Consider the following 13,295-nt stretch of genomic DNA (forward strand, 5'->3'; position numbering starts at 1 on the left):
AGATTTTTGTCATTCAAACACATTTTTCGACATGTTATCGGACCGGAATCCGGCTCGAATGATATAGACGTGATGGGCCCTGTCGAGATCTATCATTTGGTACCAAAACCGTCTAAGTATCTCGTTTTAGAGACAAGTTATCAGCCGGCCCACCAACTGCCGGTCTTCTTGCAACTATGGAAAATAGCTTTGACCCCTATTGAATTTTAAAATTTATTCTAGATCCGCTAAAGTTGGTAGAAAACAGTCAAATCGTAAAATACAAAAACGTATTTTTCAGTTGATTTTGGCATTTTCAGAAGTCTGGAGCTCGGCTTTCAGGTTTTCGATCATTTTGGAAATTTGGGAGGGTGTAAAACAGACCTAGATTGAAAACTTGGAATTCACAGAATTTTTAGAAAATTCCTAGTTTTTCAGATATTGGCCAATTTCTGAAAGACCGCTTGTAACATGCATTAATTAAACAAAAAAAAAAGAAAAACCTTTAATTTTCAGTTCTATCCAATCTGTAATTTTTTGGAAGCTAGTGCTAATAGGTAGCATTTTTTTCCTGCTAGACTAGAAATCTTTTCACTCTAGGTGTAGTAGAAAAGAGAGATAATGATAGGTGGGGGGAGGGGAGAGCACTAATTAGAGGGTGTTGCCAAGGTGATTTTGAGAGGGAAGGAAGTTTTGGGTCGGTTTTAGTTAACTTTATAGAATTGGCGAGCAATTTTGATGGAACTAGAATCAATTTTTATGAATTTCAAGCTGTTTTCCGTATATTTTCAGAGTTTTTTTTTGTCGATTTTTGTTCTTTGCTGCTATATGGATCCACATATTTTTTTGCACATTTTGATGCCTAAAAATTCAAAAAAAAAACTCACTCTGTGGAATCGTTGGAGCTTGTGGATAGATTCCTCCGCTTCCAATCCCCCCATTCCTCGGTGGCTCTGAATATGGTTCTGGAGGAATATCAGCAGGTCTTGGAGGAATCCTCGGCGGAGACAGCGGTTGTCCCGGTGCCAGACTTTCAGATAAACTCAGTTTCGACATCAAATCCGGGTACCGTATCTCAGAAACCCCATAGCTCCTAGAGGTGTAATCCAGAATAGCCTGATCCAGGCCGTCGGATGGTGAGGTTCTGGAGCTCAGCGGTTGCTCATCCTTCGTATACGTTGGATATTGAGCCTTCCATAGCTTAAATCCACCATCCATAAACATCGGACGGTCTCTGAGACGGTCCACTGAGTTGTATTGGGTTAGTGCTTTGAAGAGAAACGACATTTTGGTTTTGGGAGCTGGTGAGTTGTTGAGCAGTTCTGGAGACTCATCATCCATTAGAACGACATAGTCGGAGCCAGAGACGCGGGGCAGCAGGGCTCGTTGGTTGACAGGAAGGTTGTTTTTGAGGCTTTGGAATGTTAATCTGGAAGAATGAAAAATTGAAGGTTTCGGAAAAATATAAGCCTACCCAAATCGTCGACTTTGAGCTCAATTATCTCGGCTCCTGTTAGAAATATCAAAAATCTGTCAACTGGTAAAATATCTATCATAACATCACCAATATTTTATCAGTTCACAGATTTTTGATATCTTTTGAAGGAACCGAGATAATTGAGCTCAAAATTGACGGTTTTGATTCTATTAGAACAAATTCGGTTTTTTTGCTGGAAATCGTCATCAAACAGTCAAATTTGGCTTTTGAGTCTAAGAGACAAATTTTTAATTCTTCAGAAATTCCAGAAACTCAAAAACTCAGAAATTCAGAAATTCGGAAAATCAGAAATTCTAGAAAACCAAAACTTCGAAAATTCAGAAATTTAAAAAATTCAGTAATCCAAAATTCCAAAATTTCTAAAAACAAGATTTAAAGATTCAAAAAATTAAAAATGTTTTAAATTCTATTCAGAAATTCTGAAAATTCACAAGTTCCAAAATTTCAGAAATTCTAAATTTCTAACAAATTCCAGAAGTTTCCGAAAATTGCAAAAATTCAATAAATTCAAAAATTCAAAAATTCAGAAACTCAGAATTTGAAAAATTGCAAAATTCTAAATTCCAAAAAAATTCCAGAAACTTCCGAAAATTCGGAAATTCAGAAATTCAGATATTCAGAAATTCCAGAATTTCGAAAATTCAGAAAATTATAAATTCAGAAATTGTAGGAGCGATTCCTTATGATATTCTGATCCCTCCCACTTGACCTACAAGACTCTAGTCGGTCCGTCTGGTCATTTTACTTTTTTATTTGTACAGGTCCCATTTCTTGCCAAATTATCTATCGATTTCCCCCCATGCATTGCAAATAAATACATTATTATCAAAAACTTCAAATTTCAAAAATTCACTAATTCGAAAATTTTGAAAATTTAGAAATTCAGTAATTCAGAAACACAGAAGCCCGAGAAAATCAAAAGTCAGAAAATTGGAAAATTCAGAAATTCAGAAAATTAGAAATGAAATTCGAAAACTCAGAAATTCCAGAAAATTCAAAAATTCGAAAATTTGGAAAATTCAGAAATTCAGTGATTCAGAAACACAGAAGCCCGAGAAAATCAAAATCTGAAAATTGGAAAATTCAAAAATTCAGAAATTCAGAAAATAAGAAATGAAATTCGAAAACTCAGAAATTCCAGAAATTTAAAAAAATTTCAAAATTTTAAAAATTCAGAAATTCAAAAAATTCAAAAACTCCAAATTTCAAAAATTCCCTCAAATTCAGAAATTCAGCAATTCAGAAGTTTGAGAAATCAAAAACTCAGAAAATTCCAGAAATTCAGAAATTCCAGGAATTAAGAATTTTTAAAAGTTAATCCAGAAATTCCAGAATTTTCCAAGAATTCGGAAATTCGAAAATTTAAGAATTCGGAAATTTCAAAATATCAAAAAATCAAGACATTCCAGAAAATTCGAAAATTTAGAAATTCCAAAATTTACCGAACTTCAAAAATTACAAAAATTCCAGGAATTAAGAATTTTTAAAAGTTAGAGAAATTCCAGAATTTTCCAAGAATTGGGAAATTACAAAAATTAAAAAATTTCTAAAAAAAAAACTCCAGAAATTCCAAAAATTCAAAGATTTATATTGAAAGCTTTACATATTCAGAAATTCAGAAATTCAGAAAATTCCAGAAATTAAGAAATTCGAAAACTCAGAAATTCCATAAAATCAAAATTTTGAAAATTCTAGAAAACTTCGAAATTCCAGAAATTTGGATGATCCCAAACTGAAAAAATTCCAGAAATTCAGAATTTTCCCTTTACAGTTTTTTGGATTTTTTAAATATTTTCCGTTAATAAAAACAAAAACTCACGAGCTATCAATGAGATCATATGGCACCTGAATCACCGTAATCATTTCACTTCGATTATAGAAAATCGCATCCGACTGATTTTGCCGCAAATCGAAAATCAACGCGCTCTTCTTCGGCTCCTCGTTCTCCACCTTCCTAATTAACTCTCTGGGCGTAATTAGGGCTCTAATTGCTCGCATAGCGCCTTGCGACGAAGAACTTGAAGAGGACACCCGTTTTTCAGCCTCCTGCTTCACAGCACGATCCTGTTTGTCTCTCCGAACTTGCGCGGCTTCGTATTTCTGTGAAATTTTAGAATTTTAGAACTTTTTTCAAATTTAAACTACCATTTTCAACATTGTCTGCAGCTTTGATGCTTCCTCTACCACATTTTCGTATGTTGAGCGGAAGAGAGCAGCGTTGGCTTTCTGTGAACAAAATTTTTGAATCTTTAAACTTTAAGGTTTGAAACCAATTCTTTTAAAAAACTTACATCTTTAATCCATTTTTCAAACTTCGGATTTTTCGTCATCAACCCAGCCAGCTCACCAGAGAGCAAATATAGCCGATATTGCTCTTCTATATCTCCTCTAGCTTTTTTCGCGCCGTCTTGCATGTTTTTACACGAATTGAACACTCTGAAAATTGCAATTTTTAGCTTAAAACTTATTTTTTTGAAAAAACTGACGCATCCATCGATTTCTGCTCATACAGCCGAACTTGCTGTTCGTTTAGAGAGGCATTCTTCAATAGATGCTCCATACTCGGATAAGTGAGTCCGAACGAGTCCATTTTTCATCTGGAAACGACTTAAAATGGCTGAAAAGCTCCAGGTAGTCGGCTGAAAAGCTGCGCGTCAAATCTGATGCATTGACGCAAAACTGCAGAATTTTGGAGGAACGGGTTTTCTTTTTTCGATTTGGAGATGGAAAATAAGAAGAAGAAGCCCATGAGTCAGTTCGTGTTGTAATCGTTATTGATTTTTATATTTTGCGAAATAAAGTCATGCATTATGAAACTTGTCTTTATTGTAATTACATAACAATCTATATTCGAATCGGGGGAGAGAGATAAGTGCGAATTCACATGTAGAAAGGGCTTTTTCTGCTTCGATTTGCAGGGAAAATGTCGTAAATTTTTGTGATTTTTTGCAAAAATCACAAAAAACCGAAAAATTTCCCATAAATTCTCCTTACAGTAATTTAAAGGAGCATACTTCGACGATCATGGGCTTCGAAGCGAAAAGACGTTTTCGCTGCAAATCGAAGCCCCAAAAAACACGAAAAAATGCGAAAATTGAAAGAGGTCAGTGATGAAAAAATGCCAAAAAATTATCCGAAAAAAGGCTAAAAATCAATTAAACGATATGGATAGATCCACGAGTGTGATGAGAAGTGTTGACACTGGATCTGCTGACCCGCCGATTCTGACATCTTGGGCGCTGCCGAACGTAACGACGAGGCGAGCTGGGCACCGGAATGGACCGCCTGAAATACAAAACATTTTGGTTTTTTGAATTATTTATTATTATTTTACCTGCTTGGATGACATTCTTTATAGTACTCCTCGAGCAAATCGTCTTCGTAGGATGGTGGTGGAGACGTGCCGCATCTAAAGAGGGAAAATTTCAGGTTTTTTGGGGAAAAAATGATATTACGGGAATTCTACTGAATTATTCTTCGATTGATAAGCTGGTGGAGAGAATTCCGTTCTCGCTTTTGCACTTGCCGCCCGTTTTCTCATTGTTCGAGCTCCTGAAAAAAGCTCAATTTTCAGCTGAAAATTTCAGCAAAAAAAATACTTTGTATTGTTTTAAAATTCTTCTCTCTCAACCGATTGGTAACTCTCTGGAGGACCCGCCGAGACCTTCGCATTTCCACCACTTTGTCCAGCTCCCACTGTTTGCATTTATTTATTCCGAGCAGCATCGCCGCTACTAATCCAATACAAAATATAATAGTCGGTAGCACTATTGAGGTCATAACTTCACTGGCAGGAATTGTGAATTGTGCAGTTGGGGAAGACATTTTCGGCGTTTTTTGAGAAGAAAAATGGCTAAAAGTCTAAGGAAATGCTAGGAAGTTGGGGTGCAAATTAGTGCACGATGTGCGTTTTGGCACCCAGATGTTAGTCGGTTGGCGAGAGGAGCCCAGGGGCAGAAGCCGTGCTTACTGAAGAGACGGCGACATCATATCGATTTTCTGGTTTTGAGCTCAAAAAACGGATTTCCATGCATTTTTTTCAAAATTTCAACCGAAAATCGTATTTTTTGCCTAAAATTTTTCAAATATTTCAATTTCCCTCTTAAACATTCCCGCGGTCTCGCTTGATTACTCTTGTTTTCTGATTAACTCCAGCACGCTATCTTGTGTCGATTTACGGGGTTTGTTTAAAGGCGCACGACGTTTTGCGTCCTTGTCGCAGCGAGACCCGCCAGTGCATTTCGCTGCCGCTGGGAGATTTTCCTCTATTTTTTCGCTGGCCTAAACTTTTTTCGACGTTTTTCAGCCAATTTTTCGATTTTTTTTCCTGGATTTTCTCATTAAAAAGTCCTGGAGCGTCATTTTTCGAAGGCTTCCATTCTGGAAATTGATTTGACTCGCAAATTTAGTAGAAATTTTAGTAGAAACAGGTCCCCCGAAATTATTATTTTCTAATTTTGTGATTTTTTTCCAAATTAGCTGAAAAATACTGTCCCGGTCCTAATTTTTTAAAACTTTTTTTTCTCTCGTTCCTCTCTCTTCTCCCTCCTAAAACCTTCTAATTCTAATTCTTTTTTAGGGTAACATGGGACGCCGTATCCGTATCCAGCGTAAGGGAGCTGGTGGTATCTTCAAGAGCCACAACAAGCACCGTAAGGGAGCCTCCAAGCTTCGCCCACTCGACTATGCCGAGCGTCACGGCTACATCAAGGGACTCGTGAAGGACATCATCCACGACCCAGGAAGAGGAGCTCCACTCGCCGTCATCGCTTTCCGCGACCCATACAAGTACAAGACTGTCAAGACCACCGTTGTTGCTGCCGAAGGCATGCACACCGGACAGTTCATCCACTGCGGAGTTAAGGGTGAGTATTCTCAATCTTGATTATATAAAAATTTAATGAACATTTTGAAACTCGTAAATACGGTCCTCGTTTTCTCTGCCTGATTCATTATCGCTTCAAGCTTGAAATAGAGGACAATAAGAACGTTTGCCTCTTACCCCCGGTGTGATAATATGTCAGAATCGGTCATTGTGTGCAAGTACAAATTCTTGTAAACTTTTGAACCTAAATTACTTTCCTGGACTTGTTTTCATATATTTGTTTTTCAGCCCAAGTCCAGATCGGAAACATCGTTCCAGTCGGAACCCTTCCAGAAGGAACCACCATCTGCAACGTTGAGAACAAGACTGGTGACCGTGGAGTTATCGCCCGTGCTTCCGGTAAGTGCCAACGATTTATTTTTCATATAAATTTGGTTTTTTTATAGGAAACTACGCCACCGTCATCGCCCACAACCCAGATACCAAGAAGACCCGTATCCGTCTTCCATCTGGAGCCAAGAAGGTCATCCAATCCGCCAACAGAGCCATGATCGGACTCGTCGCCGGAGGAGGACGTACTGACAAGCCACTTCTTAAGGCCGGAAGATCATACCACAAGTACAAGGCCAAGAGAAACAGCTGGCCACGCGTCAGAGGAGTTGCCATGAATCCAGTTGAACATCCACACGGAGGAGGTAACCATCAACATATTGGACATCCATCTACCGTCAGAAGAGACGCCAGTGCCGGAAAGAAGGTCGGACTTATCGCCGCCCGTCGTACCGGAAGAATTCGTGGAGGAAAGCCAGTCAAGTTCACCAAGGAAGAGACTGTCTAAATGTATTGTTATTTGTTGGAATACAAAATACATTTTTGTTATTATTTGTTTTGCTCGCTTTTTTGGATGCACAGAAACTTCAGATATTACGAAAAATTTATTAAGTTGACAAAAAATTCTCAAAACAAGCCTGGTAAAAACCTGTATTTAACTTTGGCACAGTATTGCGCCCAATACTGTCCGTACTTGATGAGACATCGATTCTCATCAGTGAAAGCTCTAGCTATCAAAAATAAAGTGACTAATAAGGCAGGAAAGTGAGAAAGGGTAGATGGGAAACCTTGGAAAGCGGAGAATGCAAGAAAAGAAACAGCTTCAGATGTATAGTTGGGATGTCGACAAACTCCCCAGTGACCGCTGCCTGTAACTATTAAGCTTGTTTTTGTACATTAATTTTTGGCTTACCCAACAATAGGTTAGCATTTGGATCTCCAGAATCAGTTCTATACTTGGCGCTGATGAAAAACGCATCCACACCGCCCATCTTCAAGTCTCCTTTGGATTTTCGAAATTCATATTTCTGTCGGTCACATTTCGCCGTAAAAATGATAGAAACCACTGCAGCCAAACAAAACAATCCATTTGAAATCAGACCAACTGATCGATTCGTCGCAGCTAGTACCGTAATCGGTGACGTGTAAATGATGGGTCCCAACACGAAATCCGCCCAAAGACGATAGAATCCACAGTCGCATCGTTTAGAGTCAAGGGAGTTCAAATAGAGGTCTTCGTTCCAGTGAAATTGGAAAATGTAGAGCAGTTGGACGGAAGACGCACAGATTAGGCTGGCTGCAAATTATGGGCATGTGCCTTTAATACCGTACCTCGCAGTTAATTTATTTTTGCATATTTCACTCAACTTTTCGCCATTTTTTGTCAATATTCGTCTGAATTTCATTAATTTTGATTGAATTTCCGATGAAAAAAAAACGAAAAATTGCCAAAAATGGGAAAAAAATCAGCTTATTTTGATCAACGGTATTTGTGCATGCGCCTTAATACCGTACCTCGCAGTTAGCCTGAACTTTGCCTAATTTCCTTAATTTTCCGTACGTTTTTTGTCAATTTTCGTCTGGTTAAAGTAAAATTGAAAAAAAAAACGAGAGGGAAATTGAGGGAAATAAGAAAAAATTGAATGATTTCGAGATACGGTATTAAAGGCGCATGCACTTATTCAAAAAACTTTTTTTCGTTGCTAGACCGACGATGCGCCTTTAAACTGTATTTTCGGCAGCAATGCCTCCAGACTAGAGTGTTAGCAGCTTCAGAAAAGTCGCTTTATATATTTTAGCAATGGAGCGCACTTGCAAAACAATACAATATGAAACTCACTCGAAATTTTCCCATAAGTGATTTTATGAAAAAACAGTGCGGAAATGATGAAAAGTGGCCATATGACGAATGTGAATCTCGTTCGAATGAAACTTTTCAAATCGATATCCAAAACTTTTGGATGGTTTTCGATGCCAAACCAGAATTCACTGATCGTGGTGACTGAAAAAATATGTGATTTGATTAGAAACCAGAAAATCGTTAAATATTAAAAAAAAACTGTTGATCTCAAAAATCGTAAACTTTAAGCTCAATTATCTCGGTTCTTTCGAAAGCTATCAAAAAGTTTTTAACTGATAAAGTATTGGTGATATTATGATAAACATTTTATCAGTTAACAATTTTTTGACAACTTTCACAGGAATCGAGATAATTGAGCCTGAAATTGACGGTTTGGGTCCTCAAACACCGTCAACTTTGAGCTCAATTATCTGGCTTCCTTCGAAAGATATCGAAAATTTGTCAACTGATAAAATTTAGGTGATATTATGACAAAAATTTCATCAATTGGCAGATTTTCGATATCTTAAATGGGAACCGAGATAATTGAGCTCAAAATTGACAGTGGGCAGCAAATACAGTAAATTTGAAAAAGTTGAAAATTATTGTTATTAGGCTGGGCAATCATCAATCTGGAGTTCTTCTTTTTAAAAATTCGATTAAAGATGTAAATTTTTCATCAGGATTACTGTAGTTCCTTTCCTTCAAGACTCGAATTCTGCAACTCACCACTGTTCCCTGTCCCAAAGTGATACGAAACAATAAGCGCCGCCCATATTGTGACTGCGAAGATTGCAAAAATTAGAATAATCGAATTGAAATGTATATAAATCAAATCTCCTCGATAAATGCCTGCACTGGCACCCAGCACATACAGTAGGCATGTCAGAATGCACGAGAAGAAACTGTTGATTTCTCTCATTTGATCCCCTGAAATTTGGTTGTTTTGAGCTCAATCATCTCGGCTCCTGGGAGAGATATCGAAAATTTGTCAACTGATAAATTGTTTATCATATTATGAGAAATATTTTATCAGTTGACATATTTTTCATAGCTTTTGAAGGAACCGAGATAATTGAGTCTAAAGTGCACGAATAATGTGCGGGTGCTCTCATAGAAATCTATCCTATACTTTGAGCTCAATTATCTCGGTTTATTTAAAAGCTATCAAAAAGTTTTTAACTGATAAAGTAATGGTGATATTATGTTAAATATTTTATCAGTTGTCAAATTTTTGATAGCTTTTGAAGGAACCGAGATAAGTGAGTCTGAAGTGCACGTATAAGGTGGAGGGGGGGGTGGTTCAGTAGAAACCCACCTTGTACTTTGGGCTCACTTATCTCGGCCTCTTCACGAGCTATCAAAAAATTTTCAACAGATAAAGTATTGGTGATATTATGATAAATATTTTATCAGTTGACAGATTTTAGATATCTCTCACAGGAATCAAGATAATTGAGCACAAAGTTGACGGGCTTAAGAGAGATGTGGGGGGGGGGGAGTCTATGAAAGGAAATATTCTGCGTTCAATTTTCCAAAAGTGGATTCTCAAAAAAAAAATACTTCAGAATTTTAAGAAATCGCAATATTCAGTCATAAAAAACTCACCAGCCGAGCTCATTACCAGCGCCTGGTCGTGTGGTAGAACCCAATAGAAAATCAGCTGAATCGCACAATGAACAATACTAAACTTCCATGCTACCGTATCCCAAACGGGCGGTATACACTGAAAAACAAACGGGAAACGGAAGAACAACGCGGTGATGGTCTGCAAAATATTTTTTGATATTTATTTTTTGAATTTCGCGGGGTCCGCAAGACTTGTTTACCGGCACAAATAATCCGGTATGCATGGAGATAGAATAGAAGATGAAGAACGTGGCAGGGGGTACAAAAAGTAGCAGAGCTAGCACAACTTGAGCCGACACTTTTTGTTGTTTCTGGAAGAGGAAAAAAATTCGGCCATGAGAAACTCGGCCATGAGAAAACTAGGCCATATTCTGCCTACCTGAAGGGTCTCCTGGAGCTGTTGAATATCCTTCTGTGAGATACTGCTCCGACGTGTCAAACTGCTAGTAGATCCTCCTAAGCTAGACCGTCGTATTCGGTTCAGTTCCTTCATGGTGGCCTAGAAAAGTTTCTAGGTCATGTTTTGGGAAAATAGTGGAATACCGTAGACTGTTAAGTTTGAGCTCAACTCGGCTCCTATAAGAGATATCCAAAATGTTTCAACTGGTTAAATGTTTTTAATGTTATGATGAACAATTTATTAGTTGACAACTTTTTCATACCTTTGACAAGAACCGAGATAAATTGGCTCGAAGTTAACGAGTTTGAGCTCAACTATCTCGGCTCCTATGAGAGATATCAAAAATATGTCAACTGATAAATTGTTTGTCATAATATCAGCAATATTCTATCAGTTGACACGTTTTGTTATCTCTTATAGGAGCCGAGATATATAAGATCAAAGTTAACGAGGCCCACCACAGAGCAACTTTTCAAATTTTAAAGCGTTTAAGCGGAAGTGAGCAAGTTTAAAACTCAAAAGGAAAGAAAGGAAAAAGTGGGTTTAGAAATAAAAAATAGATGTTTTTTTCCCACGAGTCCTCTTTTTTTGTGCGTCCAGTAGTAGCCACCAGCCATCAATTGGGATTGGATTGACTAGGGATAAAAAGAGAATAGATTTAGAGAAAAAAAAATTGGGACCGGGAAATGCAAACAAATAACTCAAATGATCTCTCTAGAGAGAGAATGATAATGGGGAGGATGAGTTGTATATTATATTAATTGCTTTATTTTGTGCTGAATTATTCAAAAGAAAAACCAAAAAAAAAAGTTCCGAAAGTTTTTTCTTCAAAGTCTTTACATTTTTTATACCTTAATTTTTTGAAAAACCTGAAAAATTTCCATTCAAATGCTCTAAAAACCAAACTTCTAGCACAATTTTGAGCCGAGTTATAGCGATTTATAATTATAGAGCTCTCTCGTTTCTCTGCGTCTCTCAAACACCATAACTCGGCTCAAAATTGTCGTACAGAGCTGATTTTTGGCTCTTTTAATAGAGATTCTTCAGATTTTTAGAACAAAGTAAAAATAGAAATTTTGAGAATTTTTCAACAAAAACATTTTCTGAAATTTTTTCTCTTCAAAGCATACAAAGTTGTGTTGCTTTGCTTTTTCTGAAAATCTGAGAAATCCCCATTCAAATGCTTTGAAAACCACACTTCTAGCACAATTTTGAGCCGAGTTATAGCGATTTAAAATTTTCGGGAGACGCAGAGAAACGAGAGCTTTCTCGTTTCTCTGTCTCTCAAAAACGTTGACCCGCCATAACTCGGCTCAAAATGCGGGTAGAAAACTGATTTTTGGCTCATTTTGATTGAAAAATTTCAGAAGTTCTTTTGATAGTCCTAATTTTTGGTATTCTCTCTTTTTTAATCTTCATGATTTTATTTTAGTTTTGCTACGTGGCAAAAAACTGAAAAATCAGTCAACCAAATGCTAACTGACCACATAGGAGCACAAGGAAACAAAAAAAAAAATCAAATTTTCTTTTTGAAAAAAAAGTGTAAAACAGAGATTTTGCATTTTCGATGCTCCTGGAGAAGAGATAGAGCTAGAGTCTCACACACGATCAAAACATGTGTGTGCTTTTGGGAAAAAGAAGAAGAAGAAGAAGATTTTTCAAGTTGACTGAGACTCTTCTTCTTCTTCTTTTCACAAAAATTTAGTTGGCAAAAAGAAGAATAAGAAGAAAATGAGGAGCATGATGATGATGATGACAGAGAGAGAAAAGAGTCTCACATTACTACTAATCATTACTGCCGAGATGAGGAATTCCGAAGGGATACACAAAAACGTAGACGATGCGGAGAGTGATTTAAAGATCAACTCGGACACTACTAGTCTTTGGACCGAACAGCTGTTTTGTTTGTCTTGGCCTTTTTTAGCTGGCTGTCTTTGGAAGATTACCGTAACACCTGTAATAGAAGGGCACCTTAACTTTGAGCCAATTTATCTAGGTTCCTGTTGAAGATATTTATAAGAAACTTGCCGACTGATAAATTGTGTTATCTTACAATCAGAATTGTTTTATTACTTGACATATTTTTGATATCTTGCATAGGAATTGAGATAATTGAGCTGATACCGTAAACACTCTGGTAGAATGCTCTCAAAATGTTAACTTCAAGCCCATATATCTCGGTTCCTGTGAGAGATACAAAAAATTTGTCTACTGATAAAATGATTGTGATATTGTGATGAATAATTTATCAGTTGACTACTTTTTGATATCTCTTAAAAGAACCGAGACAAGTAAGCTCCGAGTGGACATACATGGTGGGCTACGTATAAGTGATCCTAGCCTTGTCGTTTAGCTCAATTATCTCGATTTCTATCAAAGTTATCAAAAAATTGTCAATTGATAAAAGGTTTATTGTAAAATTTCCAACATTTTGTCGGTTGGCAAATTTTGATATCATTTGCAGGAATTGAGATAATTGAGCTCAAAGATCAATTACAGGTCGAGGGTCCTATAGAGCAAATACGGTGTTCTGTGGTTTAGCTCGAAGTTTCTGAAAAAATCATTTTGTGAGGAAGAGGATCAACAAGGATTTCAATTCATGACGACAAAATTTTCATTAACATTTAAAAAACTATTTTGAAATGTCTTCTTTACCTGATAAGGCTTCCATTCGGTCGGGAAATTTAGCCGACCGACCGACCACCGACCCCGCCGACCGACAGCCGACCGAACTGACCGATCGGTCGGCGCGCCGATCGTTTTCGTGCATTTGCGCGTCAACGTGTTTGCATAC

General features: G+C 37.2%; 4 protein-coding genes across 4 annotated transcripts in view; 1 reads left to right on the forward strand and 3 right to left on the reverse strand.

Moving 5' to 3' along the window:
* Positions 1 to 4,067, reverse strand: part of CBG05585 — a gene marked incomplete at both ends in the record, with an annotated part of 9,290 nt that extends 5,223 nt beyond the window's left edge. Inside the window, 5 exons of the mRNA XM_045238605.1 lie at positions 867 to 1,408; positions 3,297 to 3,577; positions 3,623 to 3,703; positions 3,769 to 3,913; positions 3,964 to 4,067. Coding sequence (XP_045092992.1) covers positions 867 to 1,408; positions 3,297 to 3,577; positions 3,623 to 3,703; positions 3,769 to 3,913; positions 3,964 to 4,067 — 1,153 coding nt within the window. The remainder of the gene's footprint in view (positions 1 to 866; positions 1,409 to 3,296; positions 3,578 to 3,622; positions 3,704 to 3,768; positions 3,914 to 3,963) is intronic.
* A 565-nt stretch (positions 4,068 to 4,632) lies between these two features.
* Positions 4,633 to 5,302, reverse strand: Cbr-calf-1 (the record flags this gene model as incomplete). The annotated part of the gene is made up of 3 exons (XM_045238606.1): positions 4,633 to 4,762; positions 4,933 to 5,029; positions 5,077 to 5,302. The coding sequence occupies 3 exons, from the start codon at positions 5,300 to 5,302 to the stop codon at positions 4,633 to 4,635; spliced, it is 453 nt and encodes a 150-aa protein (XP_045092993.1).
* A 760-nt stretch (positions 5,303 to 6,062) lies between these two features.
* Cbr-rpl-2 lies at positions 6,063 to 7,140 on the forward strand (the record flags this gene model as incomplete). The annotated part of the gene is made up of 3 exons (XM_002638506.1): positions 6,063 to 6,342; positions 6,591 to 6,701; positions 6,749 to 7,140. 3 exons carry the CDS (start codon positions 6,063 to 6,065, stop codon positions 7,138 to 7,140), a joined length of 783 nt encoding a protein of 260 aa, XP_002638552.1.
* Positions 7,141 to 7,259: 119 nt separating this feature from the next.
* On the reverse strand, positions 7,260 to 10,594 carry Cbr-dhcr-7 (the record flags this gene model as incomplete). The annotated part of the gene is made up of 7 exons (XM_002638507.1): positions 7,260 to 7,501; positions 7,546 to 7,929; positions 8,473 to 8,634; positions 9,202 to 9,402; positions 10,081 to 10,240; positions 10,302 to 10,412; positions 10,481 to 10,594. 7 exons carry the CDS (start codon positions 10,592 to 10,594, stop codon positions 7,260 to 7,262), a joined length of 1,374 nt encoding a protein of 457 aa, XP_002638553.1.
* Between the last annotated feature and the right edge of the window lie 2,701 nt (positions 10,595 to 13,295).

This window comes from Caenorhabditis briggsae (genome assembly GCF_000004555.2).
Source record: "Caenorhabditis briggsae complete genome, chrV, whole genome shotgun sequence".
Classification (NCBI taxonomy): domain Eukaryota; kingdom Metazoa; phylum Nematoda; class Chromadorea; order Rhabditida; family Rhabditidae; genus Caenorhabditis; species Caenorhabditis briggsae.